Here is a 16,061-nt window from a genome sequence, read left to right on the forward strand (position 1 = left end):
GAAAGGAACAATTATTTTTCCAAAAATACAATGTGAAATTTAATTTGATGTCAGTTAGTAATTAGTTCATTAGAATTTCATTAATTTTCCAAGTAATTGGTTACTATATAATGATGGATATGCTTAATCTCATTCATCTCTGCACAGAAAATAATCATCTCCTAAGTCATAATTATTTTTAAGAAATACATCAACTATTCAGTTTTATTTTCCAATGTTCCCTGTAGAGGATTGATTAAGAAAATTCAGTGAACTAATTATTTACTCAAAACATGTTTCATAATTAGTTACTGTATTCTGTTCTGAGCCACTGTTCTGTGTGGTATGTATTGGGCTGGTACTTAAAGAGAACAACAGAAGATACTTTCCTGAGCTCAAGGAGTTTATATTATAGCAGAAGAAATGACACAGGTAATTAAAGTTAAGATTTGCAATTCAGACACTCCCCTGAGATCTTTGTTTCATTAACGTTCACATCAACTGTATCAGTCTTAGGCCTACCATAGCAAAGTACCACACACTGGGTGGTTTCGAACATCAGAAGTTGATTTCTTTCACAGTTCTGGAAGCTAGAAGTCCAAAATCAAAGTGTTGGTAGGGCCATGCTTTCCTCAGAGTCTCTAGAGGAGGATCCTTCTTTGCATCTTCCAGCTTCTGGTAGCTCAAGTATTCCTTGGCTTATGGCAGCGTAACTTCAGTCTCAGCCTCTGTGGTCACATGACATTCTCTCTCTTTCTGTCTCTCTCCTCTCCTTATAGGGGCACCAGTCATATTGGATTAAGGGCCCACCCTACTCCAGTATGACCTTATTTTAATTACATCTTCAATGACACTATTTCCAAATAAGGTCTTTCTGAGGTACGAGGGGTTAGGACTTCAACATATCTCCTTTTTTTTTTCTCTTTTTTTGGCGGGGTGGGGGGGGTTGGACACAGTTTAATCCTTAACATCAACCATGAGAGGAATTATTATTATAGACTTTGTCTCATAAATGAGGAAAGGCACAGAGATTTTGAGTGACTTACCCACGATTATGCACCTGGTAAGTGTTAGGGTTTTAATAGTCGGTAGTTGATCCCATGTACCTTGTATATTACTTAGGCCCTTTCCTATGCTGTACCCCCAAATACTATAATATGACATAGTGATAAATGCAGTAAGAAAATCAACAACAAAAAATGTAAATGGGCAGTCAGAGGAAAACTAGATACAGCTATAGAAAGTTTTATGATATATGTGACAATTGAGCAGGCCTTGGAAGATGGATGAAAAGACACAAAGCAAGTGGCAGGCAGAAGGATAAGTAAGCCACATGAAGGGTCAGAGAAGTGTGTGAGCGCATGCACCATGCTGGCAAAGGAGGTGCAGTGCAGGAGAAATAGCAGTCCATCCAGTTTGGATGGAGTTTTGAGAAGAGAAATAGAAAAGATGAGGTCTTTATTTGCTTGAGAGCAGATCTGAAAAGCCATGTTAGATATTTTTCAGTAGGATCTGATGTGTCACTGAGGTATTTTGAGTACGGAAGAACGTATAAGCAGGACATAGACATCTGTTAAGATTTGATGACATGTCTGATCGTGTGTAAAGTACTTTACACAGTAATCTTCGTCACATTTTATAAGTCTACAGGGCACAGTATCCCCACTTCACCTTTCAGAGGGGTTGTATGACTTGCACATGGTCTGATAGCTAAGAAGTAGCTTCGTCATGGATCTAACTCCAGGGTCTCTTTTCCCAGAGATTATGAAAACTCAGCTTTAATTAAAAAATTAACCTAACAATGATGCAGAGAATGACTGGGGAGAGACCAAAGACTAGGTCAGACCCTGCTTTACCTGCCACCTAGACCACACTTAATTCTCCAAATTAGTCATTTGCAGCAATAGAGAATAGGGGATTCATTCAGTTAAGAGATTTTAAGGGGTAGGGTCTACAGTGTTGTTTGTGATTTGCAGGAGAAAAAAATGTCTAAGAAGCCTCAGTTTTCTCAAAGTTAACAGAGTTACTGTGGCTGTAGCACCACCCACAGGAAAAGAGACCTTTGAAGGGTGAGTGCTGGAATACCAGGAGGAAGTGATTTCAGGTACTGGCTTAGCATCTAAGAAAAGACAGGGGTACATGCAGTGAAATGGCATCAGTGGCCATGATTGACTATTCTCAGGTGAAGGAAAATGTAGTAAATATTAAATGTTATTTATGCTTACATTTCCAAATACAGGTGTTTATTTTTCAAAGAATTTTTAAAATTCCATGTTCCATTCTTACATTTTATATCTGACAGTCAAACTTAGCTAGCATTATCATATATTCATGCCTTTAGGCAGAGGATCTTGAATAATTAATAATTAATCTTGAAAATAATTTCACAAATTATACCCTAATTTCCAATTTTTTTTTCCTACTTTAGTCATTATATACGTGTATATGTGATATATAAGCACATACATATGGTTCTCCAGCATTCCCTGTATAGAATAAATTATAGGTGTATCTAGAAAGAGCAGTATGACATGACAGGACAGTCACAGCCCTAATTGCTTTGATCCCCTTGCTCTTGAATGTTATTCTTACAACAAGAATTGCCACTGCAGGAAGAAGGGTTGGGTAGACACCATTACCAGTAACGTCAGGTGAAAGTTACTAATTTCAAAGCAGTGACAGCTACAGTTATCACCTACCATTCTTCCAGTGTTTCATTTGCATTCTAAGCTGCTTTTTATCTTCTGACCCTTTCTGAATGGTTTAGGGTTTCTTTCCAACCTACTAAGAGAATGAAAGAAGACAGGACCAACAGATCAATTAATAATCTACTACAGAGGAGGTCTCCTGCTAGAGGCCTCTATAGGAATTCATCTAATCCATAGAACAAACCAATGAAAGTGCTATCTTTATACAAGTGTATAAACTGAGGCCTAGAGAAGATTAACAACTTGTTTCAAATCAAGTAGTAGGTCATTGGTGGTCAGGATCCAAAGTTCTATTTGACTGCAAAGCCTATTTTTTCCACAATGCAATGTTGCCTCTTAATGCTTTTTAACTTCAACACTTTGGTCTTGGTTTAGGACCCTGCCAAATTCCCATACCTCTTTCTAATCACCACCCCCACTTTACTAGTTTACCAGCTATCCATCATTCTTATACACACTGTTTTCATCTTTAACAAATCCATGTGATAATTGGGTTTTAATAGTTCATCAGAAAATATACTTCTGAAAATTAGAACATAAGTTATTAATGAGTTCAAGTTATAGAAGGGAAATATATGCAATGTATTTACACAAATGACTAGTACAGACCTGGGTGCATATGACTAAATTCTAACATCAACCCTTTTCAGTAACTATAACCTTGTTTGGAAGGTTAATAACAACAACGGAAGTTATAAATAATTACTGAGTATCTTAATTGATCCTCACAACAAACCAATGAGGTAGTTACTCTTGTAATGATGAGATGATATAACCTTAAAGAGATTAAAAAACTTGCCCAAGGGCAACAGAGATGGGGATTGAATGAAGATGATCTTACACCAGAACTGGGGTCTTCTTAACTACTATGTAATACAGCCTTGACATAGAGTGTAAAGACCAGCCTGACTTACAGAATGTCTGCCACCTAACTTTTAACGGGGTGCATTTTACAAGGTCTATATAAGCTACAGTTAAATAAAATGACAACACAAGTTTCTCTACTGGAGCATTTTGTAATCTCCTCTTAGCTTCATCCCATCCTTCATTATGTTGACAACCAGGGTATCATCAAGGGAAGACAAAACCTGCTACTTTGATTTTTACCTCTAATTCAGAGTTATCTTCCCAGTGTTTTCCTAGCTTCTTGTAAGTTCTTGACCTGCGGTGATATTCAACCCTCATCACTGAGGAATAAAGGGTCTGGGCTTCTCTTAACATTGGCATGAAAGTTCTCTCTCATGCATCAATAGATCAGATGAATGCCAAAATTGCACAAAGACTGCCTATCAATTAGAGGAGATGTAAATTAAAACACATAAGACAGAAAGGGAAGCCTGGTTATCGTTAGGTATTTGATAAGAAAATGCAATCCAGGAAAACCAAAGGGAAACCATAAACAGATCACCTTAGCTCCAGGACCCCACAAGTTAAGTAAGGATTTCAAAACTGTAAATTCCCCCAAATAAATTCCTAATTACATGGATTGTACTAATTTATGCCATAACTAAAAAGTTTATATTGTGGACTGATGAGGAATATGCATGAATCTGTATAAATTATAGATAATTTTAAGAAATTAACAGTTTAAAAGAATAAGCAAAGCTTCTAGGCCTCCTTTGTGAGATTTAGACTTATACAGTGTAGAAAGGAACAAAAACTTTATTTAGATGTTAGTTTATTTACTGTTGAATCTTATATGTTGTATATTCAATTAGAAAATCCTTCAAGTCAGAGACCCTGGATTATTGGTAATTTTCTCAGCATCTAAAGCTCTATTACATGTAATGTTTACACCCAATAAAGTGTTTATGTTGAAATTCCTTGTTTGGAATTAAAGAGGTAACTAAAGAGGTTTTTTTTTAAAATAAATAAATAAATTTATTATATGTGTACCAAATATATGTGTGTGTGTGTGTGTATATACAGTATTTATGGATATGTGCTATAAATGTATATACTATATTCATTTATTCTGCTAAGGGAATATGATATATTAAAATGAATACAAGTGAATATAAAAATAATACTATTTTAGCTACCACTTTTGGCCCCTACTCCCTACTCTTTATGAGTCAGTATGGCTAATAAGTAAACGTTAGCCAAATTATCATTCACTACTTTTATTTCTTATAACCCTTCCTGATATATTTGTTATTTAGCAATGAAATGTCTGGTGAGACAAGTAACAGATAAAATGAGATAGCAGGTTAGGCTACTAAAAGATAATTGAGCCAATCATTATTGCATGTAATCCATATATTTTATGTATTATGCATACTGCATTACGTACGGAGAGTCATGTGCCTACACGTAGGTAATCCTTTAAGACAGGTTTGATTTACAGCTACCTTGCACATAATAAAAGGCATTTCATTTCTTTAAATTGAAGTGTAATTGATATATAACAGTATATTAGTTCCAGGTATACAACATAATGATTTGATGTTTGCATACATTGTGAAATGATTACCATAAAAGTCTAGTTACCGTTTGTCACCATCTGTCACCAAAACCACGGAACGCTTCACAGATTTGCATGTCATCCTAGATCAGGAGCCATGCTAATCTCTCTATGGTTCCAATTTTAATATATGTGCTACTGAAACGAGAAAACATTTCATTTCTATATGAATACATTTTTAACCTGAATAATGATCTGAAGGAAGATCTAGGCAATGATTCTGGTTTTAACTAGATTTATTTTTTATTTCTTTACCTTGGAGGTCAAGATATCTTTATGACAGAAGAACAGAAGAAATATTATAATGCAATGAAAAAGCTGGGATCCAAGAAACCACAAAAGCCAATACCTCGTCCGGGGGTAAAAAAATATATATATATTTAGCATGTAAATTTTAAAATTATTTTCAATTCATCTTTAATATATAATTATTTCTTAAACATGAATGCATATATTTTAATATTTTGAAGAAAAATTCTTATAAAACTGAACATATGTATTTTGAACACTGTCACAGCTCGTAATATGCCTTCATATAATTTCTTTTTCTATAAAAATGAAAAATAATTATATATGCTTTTATCTCTACCTTAGCTATACAACTTACTATTAGTACAAATGGCCTATAGAGAATCAAAATAAAATGTACTTTTGATTGAAATTTGATTTTCTTGATGGCTTTATGATGTAATGATGGCTGTCTATCAGTCAGGTGAAACTAACCTTGTAGATCCTTGATATTACAACAAATAGCCAGAGAAGCAGTTGGATTGGTCATGAATCTAAACTTTATCTTACCATAGTGTCAAAGACCAGAATAGGCTCAGATGTAAATAGTGAGTCTTAGCAGTTAAAGAATAGTTTGTATTCCTCTAACAATTAAAATAATTTTAAATGCATTACATGTTTTTCAATTTCTGTTCAACATAACACACCTTACCAAAAGTCATGGCTGCAGACAGAGCATCCTAAAGATGGGAATCCACTTCGTACCAGCTGGCTACATGACGATTACCCAGCACTTTTTAAATGGACACATGGCCAGGTTTCACCCAGACCCTACTGAATCATAATGTATGAATTTAAAGCTCTGGTATTTAATTTTTTCAGTACACTACTTGACTTTGAATACAGTGCCTTAAAACTTGCCTATGCAACTAATAAAGTGATTTTGAAATTAGGTTTCCTGGAAAGCATAATACTATCAGTGAGACTGACAAGAAAGGTGATGTGTTAAGTATGGATATATTTGGAAATGTATAATCTATACATGGAAGAGATAGGAAAATATAGATCTGATATTATAGCAGTAATATCAGTACAAGACAGTGCCAACATATTAGTCAAAATAACGTGACAAAGTAGAAATTTAGAGATATCATTTTATTACCTTGAAATACTCTAGGTAGTAGAGCTGAGGTTTTCTTAGTAAAAATTACCTTGTGATCCTGGCAACTCCTATATAACATACTAGGGGTGGTTATGCTTAAAAGCAAATGTTAGTTTACAAGGCTCGCTGAAGACTTGGTATACTGAAAGTCAACAACAACAAAAAGTTTTCATGTACTCTAAGATTTAATAATATTTCTTGTACAAAGCAAGAACCTATGACCAGGGATAATTTATGCAAGTTTTGAAGACTGATACCTTAAAAAAATTTTTTTTACTAATGTAATGATTTATGGATACTACTTGCAAAATTTACTGTACATTTCCTATTATTTTTGTTTCTTTGCAGAACAAATTCCAAGGATGTATATTTGACCTAGTAACAAACCAAGCTTTTGATATCGCCATCATGGTTCTTATCTGCCTCAACATGATAACCATGATGGTAGAAAAAGAGGGACAAAGTGCATACATGACTGAAGTTTTATATTGGGTCAATGTGGTTTTTGTTATCCTTTTCACTGGAGAATGTGTGCTGAAACTGATCTCCCTCAGATGCTACTACTTCACTGTAGGATGGAACATTTTTGATTTTGTGGTTGTGATTCTCTCCATTGTAGGTAAGAGCATTTATTAATCAGATTTCCATTTTGAATCAAACTAAACATCACACATACTCAGAGAAGTTTCTGAATTCTTGAATGTAAACTTACTTTTGAGTAAGTTAGTAACACTGAAAGAGTGAAGGAACCTTAAAAACAAAACTAAAAAAAACAAATACCTCTGTGTCAGAATTCCTAGGTTCACACAACAAGCCTCAAAGCCACACATGTTCTGTTTGTTGGAAGCACATAAAACTCCTTGATATTTGATTTCCAAGATTACCCTTCACAAAGGTAGCAACTGGGTCTATAGGTAGGTATGTCTTAGAAGACCAATGTAGAATCTGAAATCACTTCTAGTTTTTACACATATGAGAACTATCCTTTGATTAATGATAATATAACTAGCCAGAATATCGGTGACTCTTTGTGAAAATTCTTCCTGAACTCAAAGTGAAAAGTTAAGGTCTGAAGAAATGCCAGCTTCATTCCTTTTGGCTTCATACTTGTCAAGTTTGTAATCATTTCTCAACCAACCCCAGTCATATCTGTGAATCACAGTATGTGATTTTATACTTCCTCTCATTTCATTACCATAGCTGTTTTTCTATCCTCTTGTTTTTTTATTATTTGTACATGCCTGGCCCAGTAGTTTAGGATTGCATTTATTTTCATAATTATGAATTTTAGACAGAGATTGTAGGGATTATTTAATACAAACTCAATTTAGAGATGCTGAAACAGGCAGGACAAGAAAGGTTAAAAGTCACATAACCTAAAACTGCCATATTGACTAGTATAAGTTAGAATAGGGATTCAAAATCAATTTTTGAAAAAGGAGTATTATTACCAGAGGTGACATTAAAGTTAATATATAAAAAAACAAATTAAAATTTAGGTAGGAATCACATACTAACAACAAGCAAAATGGTGGAAGCGTTCCAGTTAACTTAGGAAGAAGAAAAGAGTGTCCCTCTATCACCTCTATTTGTAACAGTGTTGGCTGATACAATTAGATAAGAAAACAGAGAGGTACATATATTTGAACAATGGAGCAAATTTTCATTTTCAGATCTTATTATGGCACTCTAAAAATGCAAAAGAATCAACTGGAAAAAATGGATTCAATTAGAATTCAGAAGGTGCAAATTTTAAATTGCACGTACCAATGTTAGTAATTGTTTTATATGTGGAGCAAAAAATTAGAAAATAGGCCTAAAGAAAAATTTCATTCACAATTCCAATAAAAATAAAGTAAAATACCTAGTAACAACTTTAACAAGAAATGTATAAGGCTTCTATGAGGAAAACTAACAGAAACAAAAGAAGGTTTAAATAATTGAAAGGCTTTTCTTGTAGTTGGATAAGAAGGGTCTCCCTGTAATCATGACCGTTTTTTTAATAGATTAATCTATAATTCCAGTGTTATCCCAATGAGAACATGAGCGTCTTTTTGTGTAGTGGGGATAATAAATTGGTGATATAAATCTAATGATTCTAAAATTCACCTGGAAGAAAAATTAGAGTAATGAGGGGTGACTTACATTGCTAGATATTAAGATTATTATTACATTGATGAAGTAAAACAGTGTTTACTAAAAAGCTCAATGGATTCAAATAAATAATCCAAAATTAAACATCAATATATAGAGAATTACTAAGTTACTCAGTTAAAAGATCTCATGGATCAAGATTAATTAATTGATGTATAAAAATTAATGTATTAAAAAAATGGATTCTAGTAGAAATAGATTTATAACCATGAGCTTGAATAGTCCTTTCTATTCATGACAAACTTGACTCCATGAAGAAAAAAGAATAGATATGACTACATAAAAATCAAAATATTCTATGGAGGAAAACTCACTACCAGCACCAAATAAAAAAAAAAAAAGTTGAAAGACAAATTAAAAACAGGGATATTGTTAATGTAACATTTAAGGCCAACAAAAGATTAGCACTTGTAATAGAAAAATAGTCCTCATAAATCAATAAGAAAATAGTAAATCTCCCAATAGAAAAATGGGCAAAGGACTAGACTAGGCCAAAAAGAGAAAGTTGAAAATGGTCAACAAGCATACAAAATGTCCAATAAATAATAAAAAAAATTTGGATTATTTTTTCCCAAAAGAAATGCAAATAAACTGCAATAATGAGATGTTTTAAACATCACAAAGTTTTTTTGGTAAAATTATAAAGAATGACAACACTGGGGAGCATGTGGAGTGTGAACACTTTCATAGACTATCATTAGGAGTGTGAATTTGTACAAACTTGCTGGAGATAGATTTGCAATATATAACAAAATTTGAAATATACTGTTTGAGCTACCTTCTCTTATTATCAAAATATGCCCATGCAACTAAAAGAAAATATACCTGCTTGGATATTTGTCTCAACCAAAACAATTGGAAACAACATAAAATTCTTCAATATATGGTTATTTTGACAGAACATTATACAACTATAAGGAATTATTCTGTTGTCATTTATATGAAAATATGTCCATACCATATGATGAAGTAACTAAAACACTAAAACAAATGACATAAAAAAGCTCCTATATCATGATTACATTTGTAAATGTTTGTGTGCTTGCATAGAAACATGGAGTGATCCTCAACAAAATATTAACAGTAGTAAATGGTTGGTTGTTATTTCAGGTGATTTATATTTTCTTTTTAGCATTTTACTGTGTAGCTTTAATTTTTCTATCCTTACAATTAAAAAAATTGTTGTGGAGGTAAGAAATAAGATCTACAAACTTAGTAAGGGAGAGAAAATTTCACAATAGTAATTCTAACCATTTTCCTGTGGGATTGCTCGATCCTTGGGTTGTTATGAAATTGCTTTCAATGTAAAATGACAATCCTGAAATCATAAGAGGTAAGATGGCACATAAAACTATTTAGAGGCTTCCCTGGTGGTGCAGTGGTTGGGAATCCGTCTGCCAATGCAGGGGACACGGGTTCAAGCCCTGGTCCGGGAAGATTCCACATGCTGCGGAGCAACTAAGCCCATGTGCCACAACTGCTGAGCCTGCGCTCTGGAGCCCACGAGCCACAACTACTGAAGCCCATGAGCCTGGAGCCTGTGCTCCGCTACAAGAGAAGCCACCACAGTGAGAAGCCTGTGCACCGCAGTGAAGAGCGGCCCCCACTTGCCGCAACTGGAGAAAGCCCGCGCGCAGCAACGAAGAACCAATGCAGCCAAAAATAAATAAATAAAAAATTTAAAAAAACAAAAACAAAAAAAAACTATTTAGAGTCATGATTTTCTGTGGCATGGATATTTAAGTATTTTCTTTGTATTCCTTCCCTCTTCACCAGGTATGTTTCTAGCAGATTTGATAGAAAGGTATTTTGTGTCCCCTACCCTGTTTCGAGTGATCCGTCTTGCCAGGATTGGCCGAATCCTCCGTCTGATCAAAGGGGCCAAGGGGATCCGCACGCTGCTCTTTGCTTTGATGATGTCCCTTCCTGCGTTGTTTAATATCGGCCTCCTGCTCTTCCTGGTCATGTTCATCTACGCCATCTTTGGAATGTCCAACTTTGCCTATGTTAAAAAGGAAGCTGGAATTAATGACATGTTCAACTTTGAGACCTTTGGCAACAGCATGATCTGCCTGTTCCAGATTACCACCTCTGGTGGCTGGGATAGATTGTTAGCACCTATTCTCAACAGTGCACCACCTGATTGTGACCCCAGAAAAGTTCATCCTGGAAGCTCAGTTGAAGGAGACTGTGGGAACCCATCTGTGGGGATATTCTATTTTGTCAGTTACATCATCATATCATTTCTGGTCGTGGTGAACATGTACATCGCTGTCATTCTGGAGAACTTCAGTGTTGCCACTGAAGAAAGTACTGAGCCGCTGAGTGAGGATGACTTTGAGATGTTCTATGAGGTTTGGGAGAAGTTTGATCCCGATGCCACCCAATTTATAGAATATAGCAAACTCTCTGATTTTGCAGCTGCCCTGGATCCTCCTCTTCTCATAGCAAAACCAAACAAAGCCCAGCTCATTGCCATGGATCTGCCCATGGTCAGTGGGGACCGGATCCATTGTCTCGACATCTTATTTGCTTTTACAAAGCGTGTTTTGGGTGAAAGTGGAGAGATGGACTCTCTTCGTTCACAGATGGAAGAAAGGTTCATGTCTGCAAATCCTTCTAAAGTGTCCTATGAACCCATCACAACTACACTAAAACGAAAACAGGAAGATGTGTCTGCTACTGTCATTCAGCGTGCTTACAGACGTTATCGCTTACGGCAAAATGTCAAAAACATATCAAGTATATACATAAAAGATGGTGACAGAGATGATGATTTGCCCAATAAAGAAGATATGGTTTTTGATAACGTTAATGAGAACTCAAGTCCAGAAAAAACAGATGGAACTCCATCCACCATCTCTCCACCTTCATATGATAGTGTAACAAAACCAGACAAAGAGAAATATGAAAAAGACAAAACAGAAAAGGAAGACAAAGGAAAAGATGGCAAGGAAGGCAAAAAATAGAGCTTCACTTTTGATATATTGTTTACAGCCTGTGAAGGTGATATATTTGTGTTAATAAGACTCTTTTAAGGAGGTCTATGCCAAAACTCTTTTTATCAAAATAGTCTCAAAGTCAGTGCAGTCGCTAGCTCTGATTCTCTAACATAGGTGGGCAGCATTAGCAGTGGCTATTTTTGCATTGGTAAATGAATCTATAAGAATTCTAAAGAGTAACTGTACAGGGATTATTGATTACAGCAAACAAAGGTGATTTAATTTTATTTACTTTTAATAAATTAGAAGACCATGTAGAAAATGTTCACATCTACCTTGTCATCTTTTCACAGGATTGTAAACATTCATGTTTCCCATGCAAATACACACACGCGCGCGCATGCGCGCAAGTATCTATCATTTGGATATCTACAAAAGTATTTTCCCTTGGCTTTGCAATGAAGTGCCCTGATAGAAGGAATGAATACTAGTAATGAATGTTTAGTTAAAACATCTTGTTATTAGGGGGCAAGACTCTTTTATCCATCTACAGTGGTCATTCTATATTTTGAGGTGCTTAAATTTATTCATATTGCATCAAAACCAATTTATATGTGCCTATTAAATGCCATGGGATTAAAAACACGTAGGCTAGTCCGTTCAACGAATGCTTTTTATTCATCTTGACTCATATACCAACTAGGATAAGAGTTACCTTTAGAGTATTGTGCTTAATAGACTGCCTTTTTCTATATCCTTCTTTGTTCATACAATAACTGTGGAACATGAAAAAATTATTTTAAGTACGTATCACATTCCTCGAAAGAAAAAAATGAAGGTAATTGAGAAAAGAAGCAACTGAAGAAAACTTTATTCACTTTTATGTATACAGTGTAACACTGGACTGTGCTGCCCCAAAATACCAATAATGACCCAACTCTTAGTCATTTTTGTCAGTTTTCTGCTTTCTGATTCAGTGTTGAGTCATTCTTTAGCACTAAGCAAAGTTGATATTTCTCTTCAGTGGAGTGCTTCCAGATATGCAGATAGATATTTGATAGCATGGAACATGTTTGAGCAGATAATGACTTGGGCACAGTATTAACTGTGTCTCCTGCATACCATCCTAAGTGTGTATGGCAAGCTTTCAAGTCATAACACATGGCATGCGTTCAACACAGACTTTTGTGTGAAAAGGATGAAATAGCATTCATCCTCTTGAACTTTTATGCTTTCATCTACAAAATGAGAAAGATGTCACTTTCTCCATAAAATTCTATGACTATGAGGTATATTATGTATCAATCAATAACATATCCTGAGCTTATAGTTTACCAAGCACACATTCATTTTGCTTTAGCTGTTGTCCTTCTACCAAGGATTATGAATCTAGTTTTTTAAAAATCCTTGTTAATAGTGGCTTGAAAAGAAACAGCCATGATGTATTTTTTATGAGTTTATTCCAGGAATATAAGATCTTTCTTCTATCAAGTTATTCATGCACACACAAAAATCGAGTTACATAAGTAGAAAGAATTTTATTTAGAAGATTTTTTGGGAGTTTTCAAAGCAAATATATACAACAATATTTCATTCATTTGCTTTCTTAAATGAAAAAAGAACATAAATATATTTCTATATTAAGTACTTAAAGCAATTTTTTTGTTGTTCTAGCTAGTTTAAAATAAAGGAGATTAAAGCATACCTATAGAGATGAAGAAGTATAGGTAGAGAATGAGAGGCAGAAAGGCAAAGAAACAGAAATGAGAAAGACAGATAAAAACAAAGAAAGCGGCATTTCCACAGAACTTCCTATGTAGAATGTTTTTAAATTGTGATGTATTTTACAACATCTGTGAAGGAGATTATCACGTCTAGACATCTGTCCTAAGGCACATATGAAATTAAACCTAGGGCCAAAGATTCTTTACACCTAAGTTCAATCACTCATCTTAAATTATTTGAGCCTCTTTTTTATTTAATATATAAGATACCATGCAGTGTTTTCCTAGACTGTGTAGAGCATTGCATCACATCTCTGCTAAGTCTGTTGAAAATAGGTTTTGACAATTTAATTAGAGAACCGTACAAAATATATTACATTTGTAAGATATTTTAATACATTAAATTAAGAAATTAATATTACCTTAAATTTGAATGCAGTTTATCCTCATCGTTTTAAATCCATATAAATATAACTGCACTTTGCATATTTATATAATACAGTGAAAAGATATATAGCGGGTAGGTTTATGTGTGATTTACTACTAATGTTTTTACATTGCCTGATTTTTATGTGAAGAAAATATTGGCAACTGGTTCCTCAACACAATTTCTTCTTAGCGTTTCAAAAAAAGAAAAACTTACAAAGTCACACTTCTATTTCATGCTGAACTATAATTTTTTTTAAATATAACATGGTTAGGTTTTGTATATGTATGTTTTCCCAGGAATGTCTAGTTGTGACTTTTTATCAATTACTAATAATATTTGGAACCAAGAGCTCATTTAATACAGTACAAGCTTGAAGGAAAATTAGACTTCTCTTTTCATGTAGATTACTGTTTGGTACTGATCATAAGATACCACCCTCAGAAAGCACTGTCATGCTAATATTTAAGTCACACAATCATTGAACTCATTTAACCTAATGATATAGAATGGCAGTTACACTGTAAAATTTAAATTGGAATAAAACTGAAGTGAACAGATTTGAACACAAATCCATTCATACAATTTGAACAAAAGTGGGAGAATCTCACTTCACCTTTTTGACTGTTACATAGTTTGCAAAAGATATAAGTGATTTGTGGGCTGTTTCTAAATGCTGATTGTTGAAAACCTCAACCCAAAATGTTCAGCATGATTTTATAGAATTTTAATAGCTTTGTTAAAAAGAGTTAAGATAAAATGCATATGTAAATAAAGCAGTTCTAAATAGCAATTTCAGAGAAATGTTAGTGGGAGTGATGAAAAAGGGCCAGCTAAATTAGAATGCCCAAGTAATTGGCTTGGGTTTAGGACCTATGTATAGAGGCCATCAATTTCTGTTAATATCTGCGGTTTATTATGTTATATTCTTGAGGAAAATAATCAAGAACTGCTTCATAAAATTCAGTGAATAGCCATGAATATAATAATGCTGTTTACATAGAATTCTTTACAAATTTCATACATCTATGAATGCTCAAAATGTTTGTCAAAAATTATATTGTAGTTATACTTGAGACTTACACATTGTAATAGAATCTAAAAATAAAAGTCATCAAAAAAATAAAATCATGTTTGCATGTATTTTCTGTTTTTGTGAAAATAATCTTTAAGGAGATCAATTCAGTGCATCCCTAAATAAGTTGTAGCTACTGATAACTTTTTTCTTTTTATTGAAAAATGGACAGCCTCAAATGTCTTCCATGAGAAGTTTTCCAGGGTAAGAAAGATGGGGATAAAGACTATAGAATTCCAAAGGAATTCATTGAAATCCACAATAGAGTTTGTGCAGGAGAAGAAAATTGAGTCAGGAAGTGAAAATATACAAACATTTAGCCACACAATGACAGTGTGTATCTTTTTTGTGTGATAGTGTTGAGAGGTAAGATAGCATACATAATGGCGAGGGCTTGGGTTCTAGATCCAGAATTGTATTTGGATACCAGTTAAGCCAGGACTCTTCAAATTTCCTTAATACATTACTTAACCTATGTGCCTCAGCTTTCTCATCCGTAAAATGAAGATAATAGTACTATGTTGCCATATGGTTATAAGGGTAGAATGAGAAAATTCACATGAAGCAATTAGAACAGTGCCTGACAACACAGAATCAAGAATTTATATTACTAATAGTAGTTAGTGTGACAGCCAATTCGCCGCTAAAAGTATGACCCCAAGCTACCTCTCCATCATACAGGAGCACAATGCAGTCTCCATAAATGTTAAATGATGATATTTCTATTTTATATGGATAAGTGTAAATATAGTATCCCAAAGAGTCTCACGCATCCAGTTGGTATGTAGTGAGCATTCAGTGCACCAAAATATTTTTAAACTGAACTATTTTTTTAGATTTTGAATGCAAACAACATGCTAAAATGAGAAAACATGCATACTGTATTTACAAAGGTTTAGCTTTTTCCAGGAGAGTATTTGGAGGTAGTAGTTCCCATATTAACTAAATAGTCAATCCAAACCTCTATTTTAGTTTAGCTGTGAGCATCCAGTCCTGTTATTTGTCTTTAAATAAGATATACTATAAAGAATTGCTGCTGAGCTGGGCCACTATTTCTACCTTGTGTGTTAGTATAGTGGCGTTTAAAAAGGTATAAAATATTCATAGGGAATCTCTGTACTGGCAGTTGTGATAGTCACTCTGCAGAATAAAATTATAGTCCCTCAACAGTACCATCACCTCAACCTGATTGGCAATC

The 16,061-nt window shown here is 34.1% G+C and overlaps 1 protein-coding gene and 1 non-coding gene across 2 annotated transcripts in view; one reads left to right on the top strand and one right to left on the bottom strand.

Moving 5' to 3' along the window:
- The window catches only part of SCN9A (sodium voltage-gated channel alpha subunit 9), a 150,089-nt gene extending 136,990 nt beyond the window's left edge, over positions 1–13,099 (top strand). The window contains exons 25-27 of the mRNA XM_068544959.1: positions 5,407–5,511; positions 6,890–7,160; positions 10,472–13,099. Coding sequence (XP_068401060.1) covers positions 5,407–5,511; positions 6,890–7,160; positions 10,472–11,664 — 1,569 coding nt within the window. The 3' untranslated portion in view covers positions 11,665–13,099. The remainder of the gene's footprint in view (positions 1–5,406; positions 5,512–6,889; positions 7,161–10,471) is intronic.
- LOC137765597 (U6 spliceosomal RNA) lies at positions 5,199–5,304 on the bottom strand. The gene has a single exon (XR_011074240.1). It is a non-coding gene; the product is annotated as a U6 spliceosomal RNA (small nuclear RNA).
- Positions 13,100–16,061: the final 2,962 nt, after the last annotated feature.

This window comes from Eschrichtius robustus, chromosome 5 (assembly GCF_028021215.1).
Source record: "Eschrichtius robustus isolate mEscRob2 chromosome 5, mEscRob2.pri, whole genome shotgun sequence".
Lineage (NCBI taxonomy): Eukaryota > Metazoa > Chordata > Mammalia > Artiodactyla > Eschrichtiidae > Eschrichtius > Eschrichtius robustus.